The sequence below is a fragment of the Rhynchophorus ferrugineus genome, unplaced genomic scaffold, assembly GCF_030347505.1.
Source record: "Rhynchophorus ferrugineus isolate W39M unplaced genomic scaffold, kcgeb_rfMv2 rfM2, whole genome shotgun sequence".
Lineage (NCBI taxonomy): Eukaryota > Metazoa > Arthropoda > Insecta > Coleoptera > Curculionidae > Rhynchophorus > Rhynchophorus ferrugineus.
In genome coordinates, this window is record NW_027472581.1 from 81,862,905 (window position 1) to 81,888,357 (window position 25,453).

General features: G+C 31.2%; 1 protein-coding gene across 3 annotated transcripts in view; it reads left to right on the forward strand.

Moving 5' to 3' along the window:
- The first annotated feature begins 1,038 nt into the window (after positions 1–1,038).
- LOC143191452 (uncharacterized) overlaps positions 1,039–25,453 on the forward strand; it is a 28,245-nt gene continuing 3,830 nt past the window's right edge. Inside the window, exon 1 of one of the 3 annotated variants that reach the window (XM_076396527.1) lies at positions 1,039–1,081. In XM_076396527.1, the coding sequence (XP_076252642.1) occupies positions 1,054–1,081 (28 nt within the window). In that variant the 5' untranslated portion in view covers positions 1,039–1,053. Of the gene's footprint in view, positions 1,082–18,112; positions 18,276–22,656; positions 22,794–25,453 lie in introns of those variants that run through there. The other 2 variants (XM_076396525.1, XM_076396526.1) reach the window with 2 other exon arrangements.

The following is a 25,453-nucleotide window of genomic DNA, read 5'->3' on the forward strand; positions in this document are numbered from 1 at the left end:
GTGTTCTCGAGCCCATTCTGGATGTTCTTCGATCAATAAATGCTTCCAATTGATCACTTATTGTCTCTAGCGATCACTATTAACTGTTTCACCAGGTTTCGCAGTTCGTAATACACCACGCCATTCTGGTCCCGCCAAAAACATATCTTACAACCAAAAACTTGGCCTTGGAGTCGATCGGCTAGCTTCGCCAGGTAATAACCATATTTTTTTGTGCTTAGGGTTTTCGAAATAAATCTACTTTTCTTCGTCCGTCACTGTTTGATGCAGAAATTATTTACTACCATACCTTTGATGCAGCATTTTACAGACGGTTTTTCGATTTTCCATTTGTCTGTCATACAATTGGAGTTGCTGGTGCAAAATCTTTCGGATTTTTCCCATTGCTCGTAATAGGTCTCTAATCATTTTTTGGGCAACATTTAACGCTTCTACCAATTGTTCTTGAGTACAATGTGGGCTTTATCAAAATTGCGAGCAAACGATGACTTTATTCTTTTGATTAAGTAAGAAAAATAATGCATGCTGTAAATGCACGTTTTCAGGCACGAAACTTGATATGTTCAAAGAGATGTAAATCTATTACGCCGTTTATTTCGCAAAATATAATCATATAGTATATATAGATGTTTTACTTAAATAGGCGAAACCGAGGAAATCTTTTGCGTGGTCCATTCAACGCTGACTCTGAGACCACTTTTTTTGATTGGATCATTTGAATTGGCCTACAAAGGCATTTGATTGGCTCATTTCTATAACGCCATTGTTTGTTCCTGTTTGTTTTTGTGTGTCTGACATAAAATACAATTAGCACTTTTGTGTCTTAAATATAATCAATATTATTTGATTATAATGTATCTTTATCCTCAAAAGTGTTGTTTTACCCAAGTTAACTGGATTAAGGATGTGAGTGTGACTTAGCTTTGCGTTTACCTGGTACGTATATAATTATTTATATAAAGCATTTGTGTTCATATATATTTTTATTGACAGGACTACAACAGAAGAAATCATGAAAGTATTACACAGAATTTAAACACAAAATGTGCCCAAATGGGGCGATGGCAAAATGACATTGAAGGTAAATGTGATTATACTACATGAAAAGATTCTTGATTGAAAGTTCTTTATAAAGTGCCATCAATTAAAAACATAATTATTTTGACGGGATTCATTTACTTGACACAAATGTATATTGGTCAAGATACTTATAATTAATATTTTGGCTTAAGACTTCTTAACCGAGATAACCTGTTCAACAAGGATGTTAATAAAATACATTAATACAAAATAATATAATACAACTTGTAGACCAAGATGAGCTTCATTTTATAGACAAAAAATGATCATACCTATTTTATTATATTGTTAATAATAGATACTTAAGCTGTCTTTCTAACTCCTCGATTTTACCATAACAAAAGCACAAGACCAATCATTATATATATTATATCATACATTTTAATTTTTGTTGATGTTCTTTAAGTATTACTTTTTTTACGTTTTCTCCATTCTGACGTATACCATACGATTTAACTGTTTCGATTATCTGTTCCATAATTTTCGCAATAGCATTAAGTAAAAATAATTATAACTTGACTTTTTTGTTTTGACTAGGTCAGAGTAAAATATTCACAGACACAGGCTTTTAGTTGTCTTGCTCTGCTATCAGTACGAGGGAACAAAAAGATATAAACTTTAATACATCTTATTTGAATTGATAGCGCTAAAGAAATAAGCGATAGGGAAAAAGAGCTATAAACAATTTTGATTATATTTGCAACGAGATATGTTATATGTTTAATTAGATTGCAGTCATTTTTATATCCACATTTCATTATTTTTTATTTATATACATCATATATATTTATATACATCATATATATTTATATACATCATATATATTTATATATATATATATATATATATATATATATATATATATTACATATATACATATTTTCTGTACACCTGATACTAAATATCTCTTTGGTTTATATGCAGAACAATTACAATGGTGTAAAGACGGAAAAACAGCAACAAGAAATTTTGGTTGCATATACTGCAGAGTGAAAGAAAGATTAAAATTAGAAACAACCAATTTCATAGGTTTTTTCATTAATGGGCATCTCGCCGCATTTGTCTATCTCTGCATATCTGCAGATACTTTTCGTGGACCAAAACCAAATATCAATTATTTTCCAAAAATAAATTTTTATGGAACTCTGTCGAGAAAATTAGTCGCAAATTGGCGGATTAATTGGAGAAACATCGTAAAGAACAAGAAAATACATTAAATAAAAATATCATCTGAAAATTACTTCATCACTAACTTATATTGTCAAAACTCTTGTCTCCCAAAACCGCTTCATTCCTGAATTAGCAGATCGAAAGGGAGAACAACAACAATACAAAAAAAAGAAATAGGAGACATAACTAGAAATGTATAAATTGATATGCTACTTCTAACCTTCCAAGCAGGAAAAAAAGTCCATTCCTCCGCATTCTAAATGTAAAAGACCTTCTAGCTAATAGTGGTCTCTTTCTTTGAGAAAACCAGAAGAAAGCTTTTCTTTATTATTTTATTTAGTTTAATTTAATTTGTAAGTACTACCAATAAACATCCACCACGTCCATAGATTCCCCATAACATAACTCCTATCATGGCCAACCTAATCATGAATTATTTTAAGAAAAATTCAAAGACATCCTATCATCAAACATTTATCATCTTAAATCTTGGAAGCTCGACCAGTTCCTGATTCATTTTAATTCTCAGCATGTAAACGTTCAATTTTACCAAGCAAGCTGAGAATAATTACGATATTTTCTCCTTGAACGTTTTTAGTTACACCATGGGCGGCTGGGATGCGGGCTACTAAGAAACAGGACGTCAAAATTATCTTCAAACCACACAGGAACCCCAAAGCTAGAAAGGATCCGCAAAAGATAACAGAAGTATAGTATAGATATGGCATAGTTTTAAAATAACAAGATCTCCACGATATGTCGAGAATGTGATGTTCTTTGTGAGAAAATGATGTGCGTTCTTTGTTTTGAAATCTATGTACTACACTAAAACAAGAGATAGCTTGATCAAGTTTTCAGTTTTTTCAATGCATTGTTTGGCTGGAATGATATTTCTTCCCGTCAAGAAATAATATAAAATTAAAACACGAAATTGTTTCTAAACCATTAATTTGAATATAATGACAGTAGTGTCACTCTCAGCACAATAACTCACAAACTTATGAATATCATATCATAAATATCATAAAATTTTAACTACTTTCTTTTGAAACTTAGTACTAACTGAAAATGTGGTGAATGCAATTAAACTAGCGCCATGTATGTGTTAGGTCCGGCACTTTTCAGCTCACGTGTTATTTTACTCGATATATGTTGTGAATCGTCATGCTTATTTATTAAAGAACAAATAGGGTTCGACGTTAACGGTTGGTTATCTCGATATTATATTTGAATTTGCATAATTTCTCACATTCCTTTAATTTATTGTATTTTATATAACTATTTAAACTTTTATAAACAATTCTGTGAGCCCCGGTGAATTATTTCCACTATATCTAGACCTCACTTAAAGTTACCTGGTGATACTCAAATACAATTACTAAACACAATACTAACTTGGAACGATACTGAAATATTATAAAAGGGATCGTCGTACTTTAGCGCTTTTTAACCCGTATGATAAAAAAATTCCATTTAAGAAAATTATACCAAGCCAAGACACCCTATTTTTAACATATATTCACCCCCAGTATGGAATCCTCAATCCTGAAGGGTAAGTGAGCGCAAATAATTGAAACATATAGCTACAACTCTGAAAGCATACACTCCAAATTTTATCGCGCCTGGTATGGAATGTTCATCTCATGTTTTGTTTTTCACTAATTTAAAGGAATTTAAGATAACAATTAACAAAAAAAATGTGCCTTAAATAATATTAAAATTCATACTTTCATTAACAAATATAATCAAAATCAAATTTGTAGATTACGGCTAACCTGATGGATATGTCAATAAAATATTTTTAACAAAAAACATTCAAACCCCCACTTGAAAAAATAAATAAGAAACTCAAAATTAAGAAATAGTCAAACTGATTATTAACACAAAAAAAAACATCTTAAAATAAAATATGTACATAATAATCGAAGTCGGTTAAAAAAGGTAAATCAAGAATACTCAAGAAAATACTAACAAACAATGCCATACAATAATTTATTTTATTTTATGATGATTCATGTGTTTTTAAAACACCTTTTGTTGTGTTCAGATATGATTTTGCAGATAACTGAATAGAATAACAATAGTTATAAGATATCAAAACAACTACCGTAATAAATACTTTATTGGAGATATTCGGAAGATAAATCATAATGAAAACTTTCCGGATTACTTTCAAAAAAAAAACAATAATATCATGCTAAAAACAATAATATATAAAATCCACCCGTCCTGTACCATCTTATCCCTAACTACTACATTCATGTCTCTCATATAATTGCCGATCTTCTTTCCAGAGCTGGAATTGGTTTGTTGCATCCCCTCCTTGTCCACTACACCAATTTTCCCTCTTGGACCTTCATTTCGTAATCATATCTTTATGTCAGTTTTATAAAAGAGAACATTGTCCTGTCCTTGTTCGGTCCAAGTTCTGCTAGAGATATTCCGGGAGATGTAGTGTCAACATAAAACAAGTATTACAGAAATCCTGTGTAGTACTGTGATTTAGATACGTCGGATACATACATGTTTCGAACGTTTTCACTCTCCAGTATTCCTTTTCCACTCAAAATTCATTGATGACCTGGGGTATGAAGTATGAAGACTCTATATCGACTTTCTATATCGAAATATCGACTATATTTTCATCAATTATTTTACTACGAAGTCAGGGTGAAGTTCTCGGTAAGACAATGACAGAATGTCGTTTTCTGTTAAAAAATAACTAATTTTTCGACATATTCTTGGATTTAACACACTTGGTTCAACGTTCCTCCAATATCAGTATTCCTTCCCGGGAGTGAGAATCTGAAAGGCTGTGACATATTCATCGACAGTTCTGTCAGCTTTTTGCTGGCAGGAATTTTTCACTCTACCTTAATCATAAATAAATCCTATCTACATAAATGTGATTATAAATCTTCGTCAGATCTCTCACCCTTGCTTCTTTTATATAAACGTTAAGTTTAAATAAAACTTTATTTAAATCCTATATAAATACTTAGTAAATATATCTTAATCATACATACAACAGTATATAAATTTTAGATACATAGAAAAACTACCATGTTCGGACCAGGTAGGCAGCATGGAAGTCCAACACCTTAACTTAATTTCAACTTTTATTCTTTCTAAAATACTTATTGGAAGCAATAAATAATGTGAAAAAATCATATAAGTATGAAGATTCTATATCGACTTTCTCTATCGAAATATCGACTATATTTTCATGAATTATTTTACTACGAAGTCAGGGTGAAGTTCTCGGTAAGACAATGACAGAATGTGGTTTTCGGTTAAAAAATAACTAATTTTTCGACATATCATTCTTAGATTTAACACACTTGGTTCAGCGTTCCTCCAATATCAGTATTCCTTCCCGGGAGTGAGAATCTGAAAGGCTGTGACATATTCATCGACAGTTCTGTCAGCTTTTTGCTGGTAGGAATTTTTCACTCTACCTTAATCATAAATAAATTCTATCGATATAAATGTGATTATAATTCTTCGTCAGATCTCTCACCCTTGCTTCTTTTATATAAACGTTAAGTTTAAATAAAACTTTATTTAAATCCTATATAAATACTTAGTAAATATATCTTAATCATACATACAACAGTATATAAATTTTAGATACATAGAAAAACTACCATGTTCCTTTTAAAAATGTAATAAGGCGGTTGATCATTAAAACCAAATATGTTTATCTTAACCGATAAAAATATTTTTTATCTTAAGAAATCTTTAATCATAATACTATACATAAGTTCGCACAGGTTTAGTCTCTTCATTCATTAAGCAAGGTTGTTGTTGTCGAGTTACCATGTCAACTCTACGATTTCATAAGTTCTTGTTGCGTTTGTCGGCCAACATTGTTAGCTCATCCTCAATGATAAACACCTGTAGATCACGAGGAATGTCTTTACTTCGACCATGTGAAATAACAAGTGAGCAATTAATATTTTTTATTTATTATTATTATAGAAATTACTATTTATTTTTTAAACATTGTTTAATTTATACTAGTAATCACCCTGTGGTAAATTAATCATATTTCCCTCATAATATAGGAAATAATTTAAAAATAAAATGGTATTAAAACTATTTTCACAGTATTTTCAATATAATATCTATTTAATATCAGAAATATATTTGATATAACATTAATTAAAATAATAAATGTCTGTATATTAAGATATATGCAAACTATCTGAAGAACTAACACTCACTAACCTTTTCTAAATAACATTTAACTAATCTAATTAAAAAAATTAATGGTAATTAGCATTAAGTACTGATAAGTTTTTTAAATTACTACACCATTCAACACTGTAACTAAAGTATCACGAATAAGATTATTTTGAGAACTGTAACAACTTCAGAGCATCAAATATAAGTACGTATGACTTTTATGTTATAAACCTAAATACGTAATAATAAGTGAGGTAATACATATTTGTATATTAAAACAGAATATATGAGTAAAAATCATTCTGAAATACAATTAAGTAATTTATTTTTACAATTTAAAAATCTATATTAACGGAATGTATTTATAATCATTAAATGGACTATTGATTTTTCAAAGCGTCTATAAAGTAAATAATGAAAATAATTGATACAGGGTCCAAAGAATAAAATCTCATTTAGTCCCATATCTTAGGGCAATAATTGTTAAACACCTTAAAATTTTAAAATGTTTACAAATTGACTGATGATAATTCACAATTTTAGTTATGAAAATTATACGGTAAATTTCATTTGAACTGTTACATATTTTCATTACTTCATTTATGTATTCATATAGTTTTATCTTTTATCCATATTTCTCAACTAATTTTTTTTCCATAAACAATAGATACATCAAACTGACACATATTTTTCATGATACATAATTTTCTTCCTATCAGTAGATGTACTTATTTAAAGGTATTAATTTATCTACTTTTTGGAATCTCGCTCTGGCAGATAGCTTACCTTTAATTTGCCTTCTACTGCTTTCTACTTGGTCCCATATGGGAACTCACAACTCAACAACAAATAAGAAATTAAAACTCTATTAAGATATTTTATAATTGTTAATATTCTTTACAAAATATGTAATAATTTTATTTCCATAAAAAATAAACACATCAAACTGACACATAATTTTCATGATACATAATTTTCTTCCTGTCAGTAGATGTACTTATTCAAAGGTATTATTTTATCTACTTTTTGGAATCTCGCTCTTGCAGATGGCTTACCTTTAATTTGCCTTCTACGGCTTTCTACTTGGTCCCATATGGGAACTCACAACTCAACAACATATGAGAAATTAAAACTCTATTAAGCTATTTTATAATTGTTAATATTCTTTGCAAAATATGTAATAATATTATCTCTTGATGCACAAACCAATGAATTTTATACCTACCTTTTATACCTTAATATTTGGTTAGTGCTTTGTTACGAAATGCCTTTACTAATGAAATATATATATATATATATATATATATATATATATATATATATTTATATATGGACTTACAGCTTAACGTGGGCTCTGAAATCAGCAACGACCGCCAGTATTAAGCCTACCGACTGGCAAGTAACCAACTTGGAAATCATCTTATAGGACATCCGGTCTTACCCAGCCTGGTTACTGATGTGACTGAATATTAAACAATCCCAAACACAAATTTAAGACCATGCCCCAGCAGGATTCGAAACCGCCACTATCGCAATATTGGTGGACCGTCCTGTCGCCTTTACCACAGCACAAACCAATTACAATTTAATAAAATTTTGACTCGCTCACTTTCCGTTTTAACATCATCTCAGAAGTAAAATTAAGGGCAAAAATTGCCAGATTCTGATTTTAAAAATTACTTAGTACTAGAATCATTTTTCGTCGTTAGTCACAATACTTTATAGAAAACTGTTCTATTTTTGCTTGGCAAGCCATGAAATCGCGATGTAAATGCGATTCCAAATGACATTTTCAGTCAATTCGTGTGGTAGCGATTTTCCTTCATATCGTATCTATTCCATAGCATGCAAACATCTAGAAACATTTTATTTGTTAACTGCTAAGCTGTGCGGAAGTACTTTGAGAGTTTGAGCCAGGTTCTCGTCCAATAAGTTGGACAATTCATTGCATTCGGATTTTTTGCTTTCCCCAGGGCGTTCCTTATCATTAACTTTAACAAAACCACCACATTTAAATCTTTGAAGCCAAAACCGGCAGTTGGAATACAACGAAACAACATAACTATATATTTCTATGTGTTTAATGAGCTTTGGCAACAGATTTTTTTTAATCAAGCAAATACGAATGCTTAAAATGCAGTTTTAGTTTTTCCATGATTAGAGTACAGATTAGATGCACGGAATAACGTAATAATAGTACACAGACAACTATTATTTTATGTAGCGAAATGGTAAAACCATCGAATTTAACAGTTAACATTTATTTATTGATTAGATTGAACACCTAATGATTACTATCCATTTTTCTTTAAAAACAACATTTTACTTCTACGCCTGACTGTATTTTGAACTATCAATATTGTGAAACAAATATTATCAATATCACTAGTTAAAACACACATGTCCAAAAATGGTGAATGCGCCGTGATAAATAAATTTATATACAATGAAAAAGCTCATCTTTCTATGCATGCTTGATATTCTTGAGGGTTTTGATTACTTTAATCTTAACCATTGAAGAATATAGCTTAAGAGGATTATCTAAAATTTATTAGTTATTTAGTTATTTATAGTTATATTCGATGATATAACTAATTTAGTGACGCGGCATCTAAAAGCGAAATTTTAAAGGACATCTTTTCCGAGAATACCTCTTTCGAGACAGTTGGCATCTCGAGTTCTACTAAATAGGCTATATATATAGCCTATCCAAACTAGCAGTGAACTTACGTCATCTTAATTTATGACGTCAAAACATCGCAATGTTTCCGCAATTTAATTTTGACATTTTACGCATTTTAGTTTATTATAGCTTTGATATATAACAACATTCTATTCTAAATAAAGTAATGAAACAAAAATATAATTTATTTTAACATTATAGTACATCTAATACATATATTATGGAGTTATATTTTTATATTTACAATGAACATTTTTCTAAACCTTCTGTGGTATTCTCTGGAGGCTTAATTCACCAATTAATAATTGTAGATCTAAGTAATGTATATTATTTTCATTCGAGAACATATTTTGTTTATTTTGGTTTAGCTCTATTTCCCTTCGTTAATGTTTTTTCTTGTCAAATCTTTCTGATATAACTGTATTTCTTCTCATTTTCTTCTATTACTACCTGTGTGGATTTTCCTTGATAAAATTAAATTTAATCACTGCATTCTTCTTAATGCATTTGCTATATCTGCATAACAATTAGTTTTCATTCTCTCCTCATATAACGTTTGGTTAAACGTTCATATATATTCTGAACAGATATGCACATATCTATGCACATAAATCTTTAAAACTCTAAAATACGATTTTCCACAGTTATCCTATATTAATTATATACACACCTTTAATTGTTTTCAACTCTCATTACTATATCTTGATATTGTGAGCATTTAATCATAACCCCACATCCAGAGAGTTTCATTCGCTCACTGTCACATTATAAGAAACTATTCAAGACAATAATTAAGCTGTTAATTTCCAGTCTAACACTATTTCACAATTCCACAATTTGTCAATTTTTTATTCTGTGTGACTGATGGTGTTCATTCAAACCAAAAAATGTTATAGTAAACAATCTTTTCCACATATCCATAATGTACTTCAACTGTATTTTTTCCCTTCAAAAAGCAATATTTTATCAACACGCGAAATTCCTTTTTATCCATTTTTTTCACAATAACAAAAATTGTTTCACTCAAAAGGTTATAATTCACAAACTATTGATCCGACAGCTTGCAAATTTATACACGCATCTTTTGAGGGTTTGGGCTAACTAAAAAACGCCATCTATTTGTCAGGCCGGAGACTTTTCAATTCACCTGTTAGTTTTTCTCGGTATTTTGAAAACGAGTCTTAGAGTTTCGCTCACTGTCACATTCTAAGCCACTATTCAAGACAATAACTAAGCTGTTAATTTCCAGTCTAACACTATTTCACAATTCCACAATTTGTCAATTTTTTATTCTGTGTGACCGATGGTGTTCATTCAAACCAAAAAATGTTATAGTAAACATTCCTTTCCACATATCCATAATGTACTTCAACTGTATTTTTTCCCTTCAAAAAGCAATATTTTATCAACACGCGAAATTCCTTTTTATCCATTTTTTTCACAATAACAAAAATTGTTTCACTCAAAAGGTTATAATTCACAAACTATTGATCCGACAGCTTGCAAATTTATACACGCATCTTTTGAGGGTTTGGGCTAACTAAAAAACGCCATCTATTTGTCAGGCCGGGGACTTTTCAATTCACCTGTTAGTTTTTCTCGGTATTTTAAAAAAGCGCTCCAAGATCTTATAGATCACGTTCTACTTATCACCATCGATAAATAATCTTTAATTAGCTCCTAAAGAGCATCGTTCTACGGTATATCGAAACAATCAGAATGCACTTCCGATAAACAACCTCCTCGAATATATTTTTAAAAAACGGCGAGGGTGAGTCCCGGGGCCGACCGAAAACCGTGTCGAGTCCAAAATCGAAACCGAAAACGCGGTGAGCAACGGGTCGGGAATAAATTAAACGCCGTATCCACGGCCATCACCTCAACCCTCCCCCCGGACGGCGGTCGTCTTTATCCACGGTTCCGTGGTTCGCACCCCAGCCGACGCGGCCGCCGCCCCCGACGTAACCGTGTGGAAATCATAGTAGGCGATAAGTCATTGCACGGCTTCATTGTCGTGCCGGTTAATAAACGCCCACCCTGATTTTCTGACGTCGTATGACTGATGCTGACGCCGGGAGACGCCGTGTTCCGTAAAAGGAACGTCTGATGAGGTATTCTGATCAAGAAGACCAAATTCTAGGCATTTTCTTCTAAGATAATATAACTATAAGGGTTTTAAGAATACAACAAAAATTAAAAATTCAATGAGTTACAGGCTAGTGAAGTCGGAACGCTCGAGAATATTTCCAACCCTCGTGTAGCATGGAATACACCTAATTATTTTGTTCTTATTACTAGATTTCGTTTAATTTATTTATAACATTATTACTAGTCGTTGCAATTATTACATATCTATGGAGACCCATAATAATTTACAACGTGGGGCAAAAGTCGCTACCATTTTGATTACCTATAACTTTGCTTAAAGAAAAGATCAGCAAGTTTGGTTTTCATAAAAAGTTTATTTGGTCTTTTTTTTCGCTATGACTGAAAAATTATGTCGGCTAAATGATGTCCTCTAGTCCTTGGTCTTCCATTTCAGGCACAAGAATCTTATAGATCTTGTCTTGGTATCATTCAGCAATAATAGTAAGTGCAACACCTTGGTCATATGATGACCAATGATGTTTCCAGCATGAAAACCACACCATACAGTTATTTTTAGTAGCTGCAATGATGTTTCATGAATTCGTGGATTCTGTGTTCCCCAAAACCGACTGTTCTGCTTATAGACGTGGCCACTGAGAAGAAAAAGAAGCTTCAATTTCGCCAGACAGCCTTAGGATTGCATTACCGTACTCAACTGGTTGATCAGGATCCCTCCCAGAACGAAGCCTGTCTGCTGTCGTACCGTACTGTCGAAAATTCGGATGTAAACGATGAATTGTAGTTTTCTGACGCACTAGACGATTAAAATATTTTTGACGCAATTTCCCCTGAGCAGCAATCATGTATCGATTATTTTCGATAAATATTGTCACTATTTGTGCCCGTTCTTGTGGCATATATATATATATATATATATATATATATATATATATATATATATATATATATATATATATATATATATATATATATCCATAATAATTTACATTTACAAGAGTATACATTTTTACCTACATAGGCTTTTTCACTTACATCTATTATCAAGTGCATAGATCAATCGTCGAATATTTGTTAACAAACCCAAATTAATATATAAGTATTAAGATTTTTTTCTCTATAATTGGTATTATTATTTTCAGCAAAGTTTTTCAAATACTCTAGACATTACTGATAGCAATGTGATAGGTCTATGATTAGAGTACAGATTAGATGCACGGAATAATGTAATAATAGTAAACAGACAACTATTATTTTATGTAACGAAATGGTAAAACCATCGAATTTAACAGTTAACAGTTATTGATTGATTAGTTTGAACACCTAATGATTACTATCCATTTTTCTTTCTAAAAACAACATTTTACTTCCACGCCTGATTATATTGTGAACTATCAATATTGTGAAACAAATATTATCAATATCACTAGTTAAAACATACATGTCCAAAAATGGTGAATGCGCCATGATAAATAAATATATATTCAATGTAAAAGCTCACCTTTCTATGCATGCTTGATATTCTTGAGGGTTTTGATTACTTTAATCTTAACTATTGAAGAATATAGCTTAAGAGGATTATCTAAAATGTATTAGTTATTTAGTTATTTATAGATATATTCGATGATATAGCTAATTTAGTGACGCGACATCTAAAAGCGAAATTTTAAGGGACATCTTTCCCGAGAATATCTCTTTCGAGACGGTTGGCATCTCAAGTTCTACTAAATAGACTATATATATAGCATATCCAAATTAGCAGTGAACTCACGTCATCTTAATTTATGACGTCAAAACATCGCTATGTTTCCGCAATTCAATTTGACATTTTACGCATTTTAGTTTATTATAGCTTTGATACATAACAGTATTCTTTCTAAATAAAGTAATGAAACAAAAATATAATTTATTTTAACATTATAGTACATCTAATACATATATTATGGAGTTATATTATCATGTTTACAACGAACATTTTTCTACACCATCTGTGGTATTCTCTGGAGGCTTAATTCACCAATTAATAATTGTAGATCTAAGTAATGTATGTTATTTTCATTAGAGAACATAGTTTTTTTGTTTTGGTTTAGCTCTATTTTCCTTCGTTAATGTTTTTTCTTGTCTTTCTTTTTACTGTCGAAAATTCGGATGTAAACGATGAATTGTGGTTTTCTGACGCACTAGACGATTAAAATATTTTTGACGCAATTTCCCCTGAGCAGCAATCATGGATCGATTATTTGTGCCCGTGCTTGTGGCATATATATATATATATATATATATATATATATATATATATATCCATAATAATTTACATTTACAAGAGTATACATTTTTACCTACATAGGCTTTTTCACTTACATCTATTATCAAGTGCATAGATCAATCGTCGAATATTTGTTAACAAACCCAAATTAATATATAAGTATTAAGTTTTTTTTCTCTATAATTGGTATTATTATTTCAGCAAAGTTTTTCAAATACTCTAAACATTACTGATAGCAATGTGATAGGTCTATGGGCCTTTATTTCATTCGGTTATTTTCCAAATTTTGGGATCGTGATAATTTCAGCCATCTTCTTAACGCCAGTTGGTGAGTTTTATATATAATAATATAATAATAATTATATTATTATATATTAATAATTATATATTATAATATACATAATAAATATTATAATATAACATAATATTATAATTATATATTACATGACCTATATATTTTTTAAATAATATTCAGAAATTTTTTAAAGGATAACGATGTCTCATTATTTTTGTACACTGTACACCCCGTTACACTTCTTATAACGAATATTAAAAAACGTAGAAAAACGCTTAATGCACTGTTCTCATTATTTCTGTACTCAGAATATGGGACCAAAACACAAAATATGAAGATATTAGAAGGGTATCTCCCATGCATTACCTGTGAACAAATTTAGCGTTCATTTGCAACCAGAATGCGCGGTTGACTATATGAGTAGCAGGAAATTAAAAATATGTAATAACAATAATAACGTAATAATAATAATAATAATACTAGCAGTAAAAATAGCAAAAATAAAAATGCATGAAAAGTTTAGAAATAGATTTTATTTAGGTATATGTAAAATTTATATTAGTAACATTATATCAAAGGAAAATTCATAAAATTTTCTATGTTTAATGACAATATATTATACCAACAATATATTATAATGTAATATACAAAAATTGACAAAAAACAATTTGTATTTTTAAATATACAAAGTTTAATAAAATATTGAATATGGAACATTTTTTTTTATCTTAAATATAACTGAGCCAAATATAGAGTACAATATATATGTTAAAGACTATTTATTTTGTAATCTCTTTTTAAATCTTTTTATTTTCACAAATATTTATTGTAAGTATATAATTGTAGGTCATACATGTAAGCTGTGTTATCTTTCGATGTTGCAATAAAAAATGTTTCATTTTTGCCCTTTGATATTCTGTTCACTTTTCTCATCCACCAAAACAAACGACACCTAACTATTATCTTTCCAAATTGTTTCTATAGGAAGTATATAATTATAAAAAAAAGTCCAAAATATCCAGTAACTTCTTGATTATTTCCACCAAATATAAACACGCGTACTCTACGATTTCTTATATTCTAGAACAGTCTTCTGGAAGCTGATTATGTCAAATTTAGCTTTGCTGCCAAGCCACCGATCCGCAAATGAACAAACAAAAACACTGTTTCGTGTCCGCCCATATAAGATACCCTTCTAAATTCTGAATATTTTGTGGGCAAAAATGAAAACAAAATGATATCAAATGAACCAATCAAATGCCTTCGCGGCTCTTACCTTAGGCTATTCAAACAAGTAATAAGTTTAAAGTAAAGCCGACAAAAAACGTTCATGCCTGATAATAATATTATTACTGAACTCGTGTACCACTACTCATATTTTCGAAATCATGTTTTCAAGTATTTCAATAAGAATTACCTTTTACACGTGTGCCTGATAATAGTTTTATTAAATTCTTGTGCCACGCATATTTATATTAAACGGTTTTTAAGTATTTAACTGGTACTTTATCACATCAATTAATAATAGTGAAAAAGCAATTCTGAACCAAACCACAGATTTTTTTTATTATTTAATTATTAAATTGTTACTAGTCATTTCCGACTAACCTACAATTTGTCTTTATGATAACTTAAATCTAGGTATATAACTAGGAGGACTCGTTATTGCTGTATTTTTTATTATACGCACCTTTACACAACACTACACAAAATAAGATGGTTTGATACTTTTGAGTCTGTGTCCTGCTCTGGTGGTATCCAAAAGTTGAAGTACTTCAACATTCTCATGAGAATGGAGTCTTTCCTCATGCCCCCTTGCAATTGTCTCGATGTAGGTACTCAGGACTGAAAATTTTGTATATTGTTTATGTTACTCTTTGCAGAACATCTCCATAATATAACACAGTATGAATATATAGGTTTCAGTATTTGCTTATATAATAGCAATTTATTATGTACTGATAATTGTGATTTTCTTCCAATTAGCCAGTACATTTTCCTATATTTCAACTCTAGTTCTTTTCTTTTCTTTTTTATATGTTCATTCCAGCGAAGTTTTACATCAAGATTCATTCCGAGATATTTAGCGTTGTTGCTATATGAAATGATAGTATTATTTAATGTTATTGGTGCTTGTACGGTCTGATTGTAGGTGAACTGCACATGCACAGATTTACTTTCGTTAATTTTTATTTTCCAAGCTTGTATCCAATTATTTATATTGTCACTTGCCTGTTGTAATCGCAGTATCATCAGCAAATGTAGCGATCGTAATATTCTCCATTTGTAGTGTATCACAAGTATAGAGTAAAGAAAGCGTTGACCCCAGTACACTTCCTTGTGATACACCTGCTTTAGCTTCTTTTATTATAGAGTAAGCTTCTTCCTGTTTAACTCGAAACATTCTGGCTGTAATGTACGATTTTAGCAGTTCGGTGTGTTGTTTTAGTAACATTTTCTGTAGTTTATAAATAAGTCCTTCATGTCAAACCTTATCGTAGGCTTATGCTACATCCAAGAATGTGGCTGAGCATACTTTTTTAGTTTCGTAGGTTTTTTCATTAACATTTATTATTCTGTGGATCTGGTCAATTGTTGAATACTTCTTAATAAACCCAAACTGGTGTATTGGTATTAGGTTTTTTTTCTCTCTGATCAACATAACAAGTGGTTATTGTTATTGTCGGAGAAAATTTGCAAGATAGATGTAGGGACGCGAAGTTCACCGGTCATCTAATCCATAAAAATTGTCTCTACAGTTTTAACAGTACCCATTTCCAAAAGATGATAATCAAAAAAGTTGAAATAGCCGTATTCCTCTATTATGTAGTAATTATACAAGTATGTATTGGTATTCTACATCATACATAAGTACGCCGTGATGTATTAATAATATATGCACAAAAATATAATAACATATACGAAAAGAGACTAGATATATTTTTTTAAAGATCAATCACAATTTGTTAGGACTATAAATTAGTTCTAAAGGATTTGTTTTAATTTGAATCTTTATTGTGAAAAATCAGTATAATATATTTTATTACAAGTATTGTCCATCGATGGTCGCTACTTTTTCCAATCATTACGGCAATGTACGGATTCCATCTCGAAAGAACGATATATCTTTTAAGGGTATCACGAAAGGATCCGTTTATTGGTATAAGAACTAAAGCACAGCTCAGACAGGTCAGTCATATGTCGGAGAGAGTAGTAATCAGAAGGAGCAAGATCTAGAGAATATGGCGTGTGGGGTAGCACCTGTACCCACCTCAAGCGCACCAATTGTAGTCGATAAAGATCCCTATTGATGATTTCACGAAGTAATACCTTCAAATCCTCATCTTCAATTTTTTTTTGACTGTCCAGAACGCTCTTTGTCGTCGGTATCAAGATCACCACTTTTAAAACGTCAAAATCTGTGTTGACATGTTGAAATTGATGGAGCATGGTTGCCACAAGCTTCACACAGCATTCGATAAATAACATTATCCGCAAATGCAATTTACTCGGTACATATCCAGACATTCTCAACGCATTGAACACATTTTTGGGATTTCAACATGAAGTTGGTTAAAAATATACCCGATGCTATTTATTACACAATAACACAATCTGTTGTAAATCCTTTAAAATTTATTCATTAATATATAGACCTGGTACAATTTGTCTGTGCTATTTTTACGATAAATCTTACCGTCTGACTGAAAAACATAAAAAATCATTATTGCGAACTTTAACCTTGAATAATTTTTTTCGCAGATGTGAAACCGATAATAACTTTTTGCATTTCATTTATGATGGTGTTTCATATGTCTCCTGCATTTTCAGTTACAATGTCATCTTTTAATCTTTTTGTGGAATGGATTTTTTCAATTTCCTAGTCCAGAATCTCATGTCTTACTATTTTTCTAATAAGAGTATCATAACTGTACACCTTGTAGATCATACCTTATAATTATATATTATATCCCAAGAAAGATAAATAAAACACATTCCAACATATATAACAACAACACTATACAAGTATAAAAACAAAGTAGGTCGTTAAAAAATGCTTATATAGCGCTTTGATGGCAATGGTGTGCCAAATTGACACAAATAGGAAGTGTTTTACCCAAAGGTATGTCATATGTTAGGGTATTTATCGGTCGTTCAAATTTAAAACATGATTTATAACAATGACGAAGCGTAACACGCACTGTTATTTACTAATAAGCCATTCAGTTCTGATGAACTATCGAGAGCCACTTGTCGTCAGTGTATTTACTTTCTGATAATGCTTTCCCATAATTGAGTAATCCTGTTACTCCAACCGCACTATATTGGGAATCTATGAATGACGAAGGCTATTGTAAATTCGATAGAAAACAAATTCTACGTAAAAACCGCAACAATATATGAACGCAACTCATTTCTTGATATTACGACAGCTAATCGATTGTGTTCAGTGTCAATTATTAGTTCGTTGGTAAAGTTTAAAACTGGTAAGTACTTATTTTTACCACTAATTAATTAATTAATATACTAATTACAAATAAAAGACAATTTTTTCGGTTTAGTCTTCTTTTAAAAGCATGCATATAAGTTATGAAATGTGATAGGGTTTAAAACACAATACCTTTTTATTTATTTAAAAAACTATTTTATTTTATGGAAAGAAGAGACAACATGTTGAACGGAGATATATAACGACACTGATGATTTTTAATCTATTAAAAAACAGACCAAAGTCCCATTTTGGATCTAAGCAACCTAAAGCAGTTCAAAACCTATGTTGGGGTTTTCTAGATAATTAATAAATCCAATGTTTTACTATTTTTGATGATTAACGGTCATTTACTGAATTAAAGAGCGAGCCCTTTCGTTTCTATTTAATAGCGTCAGTGATACACACACTGGAGTAACTATCTTCCGCTTCTTCTAAAGGCCTACAATGAATACTGTTCAAATAAATATTAGAAAATAAACTTGAAATTTACTTCGATAAAATCAAACACTCTCAGTAATAACACATTTATTCAGAAAATCCTCCTACAACAAATACATACAACGTGTACCAGGCGCTATTCAAATTAATTCGATTTCTGGCTGTATCATCACTTGGTGGGCATAGAACTCCACTCTCAGAGAGTATTATATTTTCCAAAAACCTTACCCCGTCAACGTTGAAATAATCCCAAGAGATAACGCAGTCTCTAGGAGATTTTTACCAAACAATAAATAAGATTTGGGATAAAGCGATATTCTCGATAGAGAGTTGAGAGTCGACTACAGACTTTGCCGCCTCACCTGCATGTTAATTCCTAAGTATCTCATCCATGCAACTAATTAGAGAATGACTGTATTTCTGTTCATGGAATCAATCCAGTGAGTTGTAAGAGTCAGAAAAGATAAGATATTTTCTATAAGATTGAATAGGAGGATATGTTAGATCCTGGTGTATGGCATAGAGTTTAACAAAAGCATATCTAAGTCCTGTTCAGGACTTGGAGCTGTCGGTATAAATTTGTTTGTACTCTCGTCACAGAGGTATCTTACGAGGGTCACTATTTTTATTTCGCGAATTGGCAATACTGGTGTTTTATGAATCCATCTAACGTTTCCATCGTAAAGTTTAACATTTTTGATGATATACGTACTCAAAACATTTTGTCACAAGGACGCTATTTGTTTATTTTATCTTTAGTTGAAAGTTTCATCTCGGCAAAAATGGAACTGAATCGTGAACATTTTCGTGCGATGATTTTTTTCGATTTTCGACGTGGATTATCACAACAAGAGTGCATCAATCAACTTAATTTGACCTTTGGCGAAGAAGCTCCATCAAAAACCACCGTGTATCGCTGATTTAGTGAATTCAATCGCGGTTCTAGTTCGCTATCCGACGAGTTTCGTGAAGATCGTCCAAAATCGGCTGTTGTGCCAGAAAATATTGATGCTGTGTGCGAAATGATTAAGCAAGATCGTCTTGTTACCTATTGTGAAATTGAGGCATCCCTAAGCATTAGTTCCACCAGCATATATGCGATTTTACACTAGCCGCACCACACTAAAGACACTTAGCTGTGCGAAAGTTATTTTCGCGTTGTATCCAACACAATTTGACAATCGCTCAAAAACTGCTCGTATCGATTGGTGCAAAGAAATGCTTGAGAAATTCAATCGCGGTGCTTCGAAAGACATTTATAAAATATAGACAAGTGACGAATCATGAATATATTTATAAGAGCCCGAAAGTAAGCAGAGTGTCGACTGTGTTCTAAAATGAACCACATCCAACAAAAGTTGTTCGCGCACGAAGCACTTCAAAGAAAATGGTGGCCTGTTTCTTCGGGAAAACTAGTCATGTTGCAGCAGTGCCTCTAGAGGATCGTCGAACAGTAAATTCTGATTGGTACACAACCATTTGTTTGCCAGAAGTCTTCGGTGAAATAAGAAAAACAAACAAGAGACGCCGGATTGTTCTTCATCATGACAATGAGAGCTCTCACACATCGGTTCAAACAAAAGACTATTTAAGCACTCAAAACATCGAATTGTCGTGTCCCATCCGTGAAGACTAAACTGCGTGGTCAGCGATTTTCAAAAATCATGTTCATGTGGCGAGTACTTTAAAAAACAATAAAAATATATTCGCAGCTTAACTATTTGTTATATTTCCTATTCCCGAAATATCAATAGTGACCCTCGTGTATTTCTTGTTATGTGGTTATATACAGTACCAATGAAATTCTTCTTTCAATTTCAATCAATACAAAAATGTTGAATATATACAAAACAATATTTTCTTCGCTTTTTGTAAGTGCCGTGTTTTTGACAAACGACCATGACAAAGAAAAAAAATAGCTTTAATTTTTATGATTTTGTGACAGACTGCATTGGTAGATCATGAGATAGATCATATAGATCATTAAAACAGTAATAATCAACAAGAGTTGCTTCAATCGAACGAAGTTATACCTTCGTTCCATTCCGGAAATCCATCCATCATAAAAACATCTTTATAAAACTTGTACAAGCACAAGCTGGTTGGAAAATCGAGAGAAAAAATACATTCTTAGGGACATAATTGCATCAAAGTTAGTGCTCGTCACTATAAAATTCTCTGATCAACTGAATATTGTCATTACCTCTTTTGAATCTAAGTTTAACGCAGTACCCTTGAACAAGTTAAGGTACTTGCGGCCTAACAAGGATGCGCTCATTGACGGTTGCATCACTTAAGAAAGGAAATCGATACTTTTCAGTATTTAAAAGCCTAGGTTTCTTACACTACGACCACTGGGCGTATTCAGATAAAGCATGGTTTGGCTGGTACACGGTTTCCAAGTGCTGAAGAAATGCGAAAATTGATTGATTATTGGATCAGTACCAGTCAAACCAACATTATTCTTTAGGAGTTTATAGATTCGGTAAAATAAGAGGGTTATGATCACAGGTTATGACCATTGTGTTGTTTATTGATGTAATATAAAATGTGTTGAAATACAAATAAATGAAAAGGGATCGGTGCTGTTTTATCTGAAGAGGCCCTTGGGCAGTCGACAGAGGCACGTCTGAGTTGAACTATGATCGGTGACTGAACGATCCAAATCCGAGATTAACGTCTCGGGGTTTCCCGATCTTCGTTATCGTTTACTGGACGTCGCTGCTGGCTCCCGCACGTATCCAACATCTGGCATAATATTTGTAGGTATTTTGTAGGCCGCCATTGACTGATGTAAAATTCGACATGCCTCAAGGTCGCTACAATTCTTTCGGCACTGTATCACCGGAAATATAGAAAACATTTTCATTAATATATGTTGCACCAATATTTCTCAATAGTCTTTCAAAGTAAAAAATGCTCAGAATATACGCAAACATCTAATATAAACGCATAAGTTAATTATCTGTTGGAAATCCCCTAATAAATCTGACTCACAATCCTAACAGAGTTCAACAAAATAACATTTGAATAAAGTGAAATAATTGCAGAAATTATATAGAGAGAAAAACCCGAGAAAACACTTGTATTCTTACTATTAGTATATTATTCGTTAGTTCTATAGATCGATTAAATATGGTAATTAATTTTAAAGTAATATTCTTTATTGAAAATAACTATAATTTATGAACGTTTTTTAGTACATTATAAGTGAACGTTATTTCAATCAAAGTATTTATGATATATATATATATATATATATATATATATATATATATATATATATATATATATATCTGTTTTATTTGATTAAATTGTAGAAAGTACTAATTGTATCGAAAGAAGAATATCAACTCCATTCAAGATATAAAATAGTCCGGTATCAAAGCATGTTGAATAACATAAATTATCTTTAATACGGAAAAACCAGATTCATATCACTACGACTATGTGTTATATCCTAATTTATTTCGACAAATCCTGGTAGTTCAAAATCTATCAATACCGCGAAAGTAGAAGTGAATCAGACTAAAAGGTGTTAAATTTAATGAATACGCTATATATGGTAAAACTACGCGTTAGAAAATACCATGTAATTTGTTTTTATTGAAAGCAACTATATAAATTAGAGAACGTTTAGATTAGTTTATAGGTGGAAATTATTTCAATCAAAGTATTAATAATATAAAAAATATGTTTAATATGATTAGAACACAAAAGAAGCCACAATGAAGACCTGAAATTCAGTATCAAAGCATGTCAGATAAATATCATCAATTATCTTTACTGCGGAAAAACTAGACTTAGATTACTTCGATTATATGTTATATCCCAATTTTTTCCAGAAATCACCTGGTGGTACAAAATGTATCAATACTAATGGTGTTGCTATCATCATGTGCCTTTTACCGAGTTCAAAAAAGGAGGACGTTCTATATTCGACTGAATATTTTTTATATAGTTCACTGATTTCTTCGTCATCTCTATGAAAGTAGAAGTGAATCAGACTAAGAGGCATTAAATTTAATAAATACGCTATATATGCCAAAGAGAGCTCATTGGAAAACAACATTAGGTGAATTTTAGTCTATTATTCACTATTTTTGGTCGTTTTTGCAACAATACTTAGTTTCATGCACTATTTTAGCATCTCTACACTTTGCTAATCCAATAATAAGCACACTAACAAAAGTCTTTATGGTCATGAATATTCCGCTTCGGTGTCAATGTGGATAGCTTTCACGTACTAACCCACTTTTCTCAATAAGGAAGCTATTGCTTTTCGCTTGGCAAGCAATGAAAATCTGGAACAGGTGATTTATCAACTAATAAGCTAATGAATGTTCTTTGAGAGATTTTATAATTGGTTATCTTCGATTTTTTCCAATAAGTGCAATGTTTTAAATATATATCTGCAATTATTACGAATTAACTCTAATTAGGGAAGAGAGACTTTTGGCTTTGGAACAAGAGAGGAGCTTTACTTATGGTACATTATTGCCCTTGATATATTTTGAACAACAGCCCGATACAGACTACAACGCCCTCTACTAGTTATTACATATTAGTAATGGTCTCTTTTATCGATATGAAACAGATATTTAACACCCTATCTCAATTTAAATGTACCTAATATCTAACTTAATTAACATTATAAATATAAACCAATACAGGAATACGCCTAATTTACAAAAACAAAACTGTTACAAACTACATATAGAATCACTTGAGTTTATTACTATTCCATTATTGAAGGGCGAAAATTTAACTTGATTCAATAATTTAACCGAACAAGTCTGCACAATTCTGCAAAAGGCCATTAAATTGTACACTTTTAAAGTAGCTTATTTAGTCTCACTAATTCATTGGGTACTAAATTTGCAAATATGTATTTGACCGCCACTGAAATTAACGCCACTGAGTTGCCAGTATAAAACACTATGAAGCCACTGACACTTTCTTCTTAAACAGTCATCTCTCAAATTGGCATCCTTCCTCATTCCTTCGAGTACACTATTGCCTATCATGTACATTAGTCCATAGTCCTTTTAGGTGTCGAAGTTTTCTTTTTCAAGCTTTCTTTTGGCTTATCCAAATATCTGACGAAAAATATCAAAATAATAACTATCGAAAAGTACATAAGACTGCAAATTAATCTTCTTTTAAAATAAACATCCATTGGTGTTGCTATCATCATGCGTCTTTAACCGAGTTCAAAAAAGGAGGAGGTTCTATGTTCGACTGTATATTTTTTATATATATTCACTGATTTCAGTCAATCAATTTTTGTCAATAGTGGACCGACTTTCAAAATTATTTTTTATTCGAAAGAGTGGGCTTCCGAGGTGGTCCCATTGGAACCAAGTCAGGATCTGATGACGGAATCCGGGCAAATTGAGAAAAAAACCCAAATTTCAAAATCACGTACAATGTTTTCATAATTGTTTTATGTAAAATTACTAGATATTTGTATATAATGTTATTGCTGATCTAATGTGACGGAAGACAACACCTTAATGCTTAAAAGTAAAAGAATATTTTTTTAAATATTATGGGGACGTACAGACAAGTAATTATATACTCTGAAGTTATTTAGGTGAGCTGATGATGAAAGCAGCGACCGTACCGCTATAATCCTTAGGTGTTTTTGAGCAGTTTTTAGTAAGAGTTTGCTTACCAAAGTCGTTCATTCCCATATCATATGGGAAGCCATAGAAATATTACAGACAACCGCCACTATGGTGTAATGGTTAGAGCGCCCAGATCACACGCGGAGGTTTCGGGTTCGATTCCCGGCGAGGGCAACCACTCTTTATTATTGTTCTAGTTCAGTTAGAACATTTATTAAATAACCTAGGTTAGGCTATATAGCGGAACCCGGGACCTGAAGCGTTCCCTATTTTCAAAAATTTTTGTTTATTCCTATTTTTCCTCATACGGACTGCACATTGGCTAGGCCTACTCATTGTAATACTTAATTAAATAACTGCGTAATTTATTGTATATATCTAACACTAAATAGAGAAAAATACAACATTTAAAAAAAAATTGAACCGACTTCAAAAAATGAAGAACTCGCCAAAAAAGTAAAAAATAATAAAACTTAAATTTTTAACACAAAAAATGCGTTTTCAAATAAAATGTGTACATAATAATAGTTGTAAAAACTAAATAAAAATCCATATCTAACCTATCTACAACAAGTATTATATATTCTACTATATACACACAATTTAGCTTAATACCTACCTAAACGTATTTATCTATTTAGTCGGTGTTGATCCCAAACAACATAATAATACATAATAATATCAAAGTTTAGGTAGTATTAAGCTAAATTGTGTGTATATAGTGGAATATAAAATAGGTGTAGTAAAGTAGGTGAGGTTAAATTAGATCTTTGTTTATTTTTATTTAGTTTTTACAATGATTATTACGATTATTTTTTTGTGTTTAAAATCTAAGTTTGATTACTTTTTACTTTTTAGTGAATTTCTTACTTACATATTTTTTTTATATTTTATTATGATTTTAAGTTCTTCATAAAGATTTTTCATTAAGCCGTCTGTTTTTCCTTCAGACCATGTCAATAAAGAATTACCAATGGATACATATTATCTTTTGTGTACTAGCAGTGGTCATTATCTGATCTCTCAAACCGTAACTTGTTCATCACTTCACTGAAACCTTTCTTACATACAGCTTAGCCAAACAATGGTCAATTTAATTCTGGAA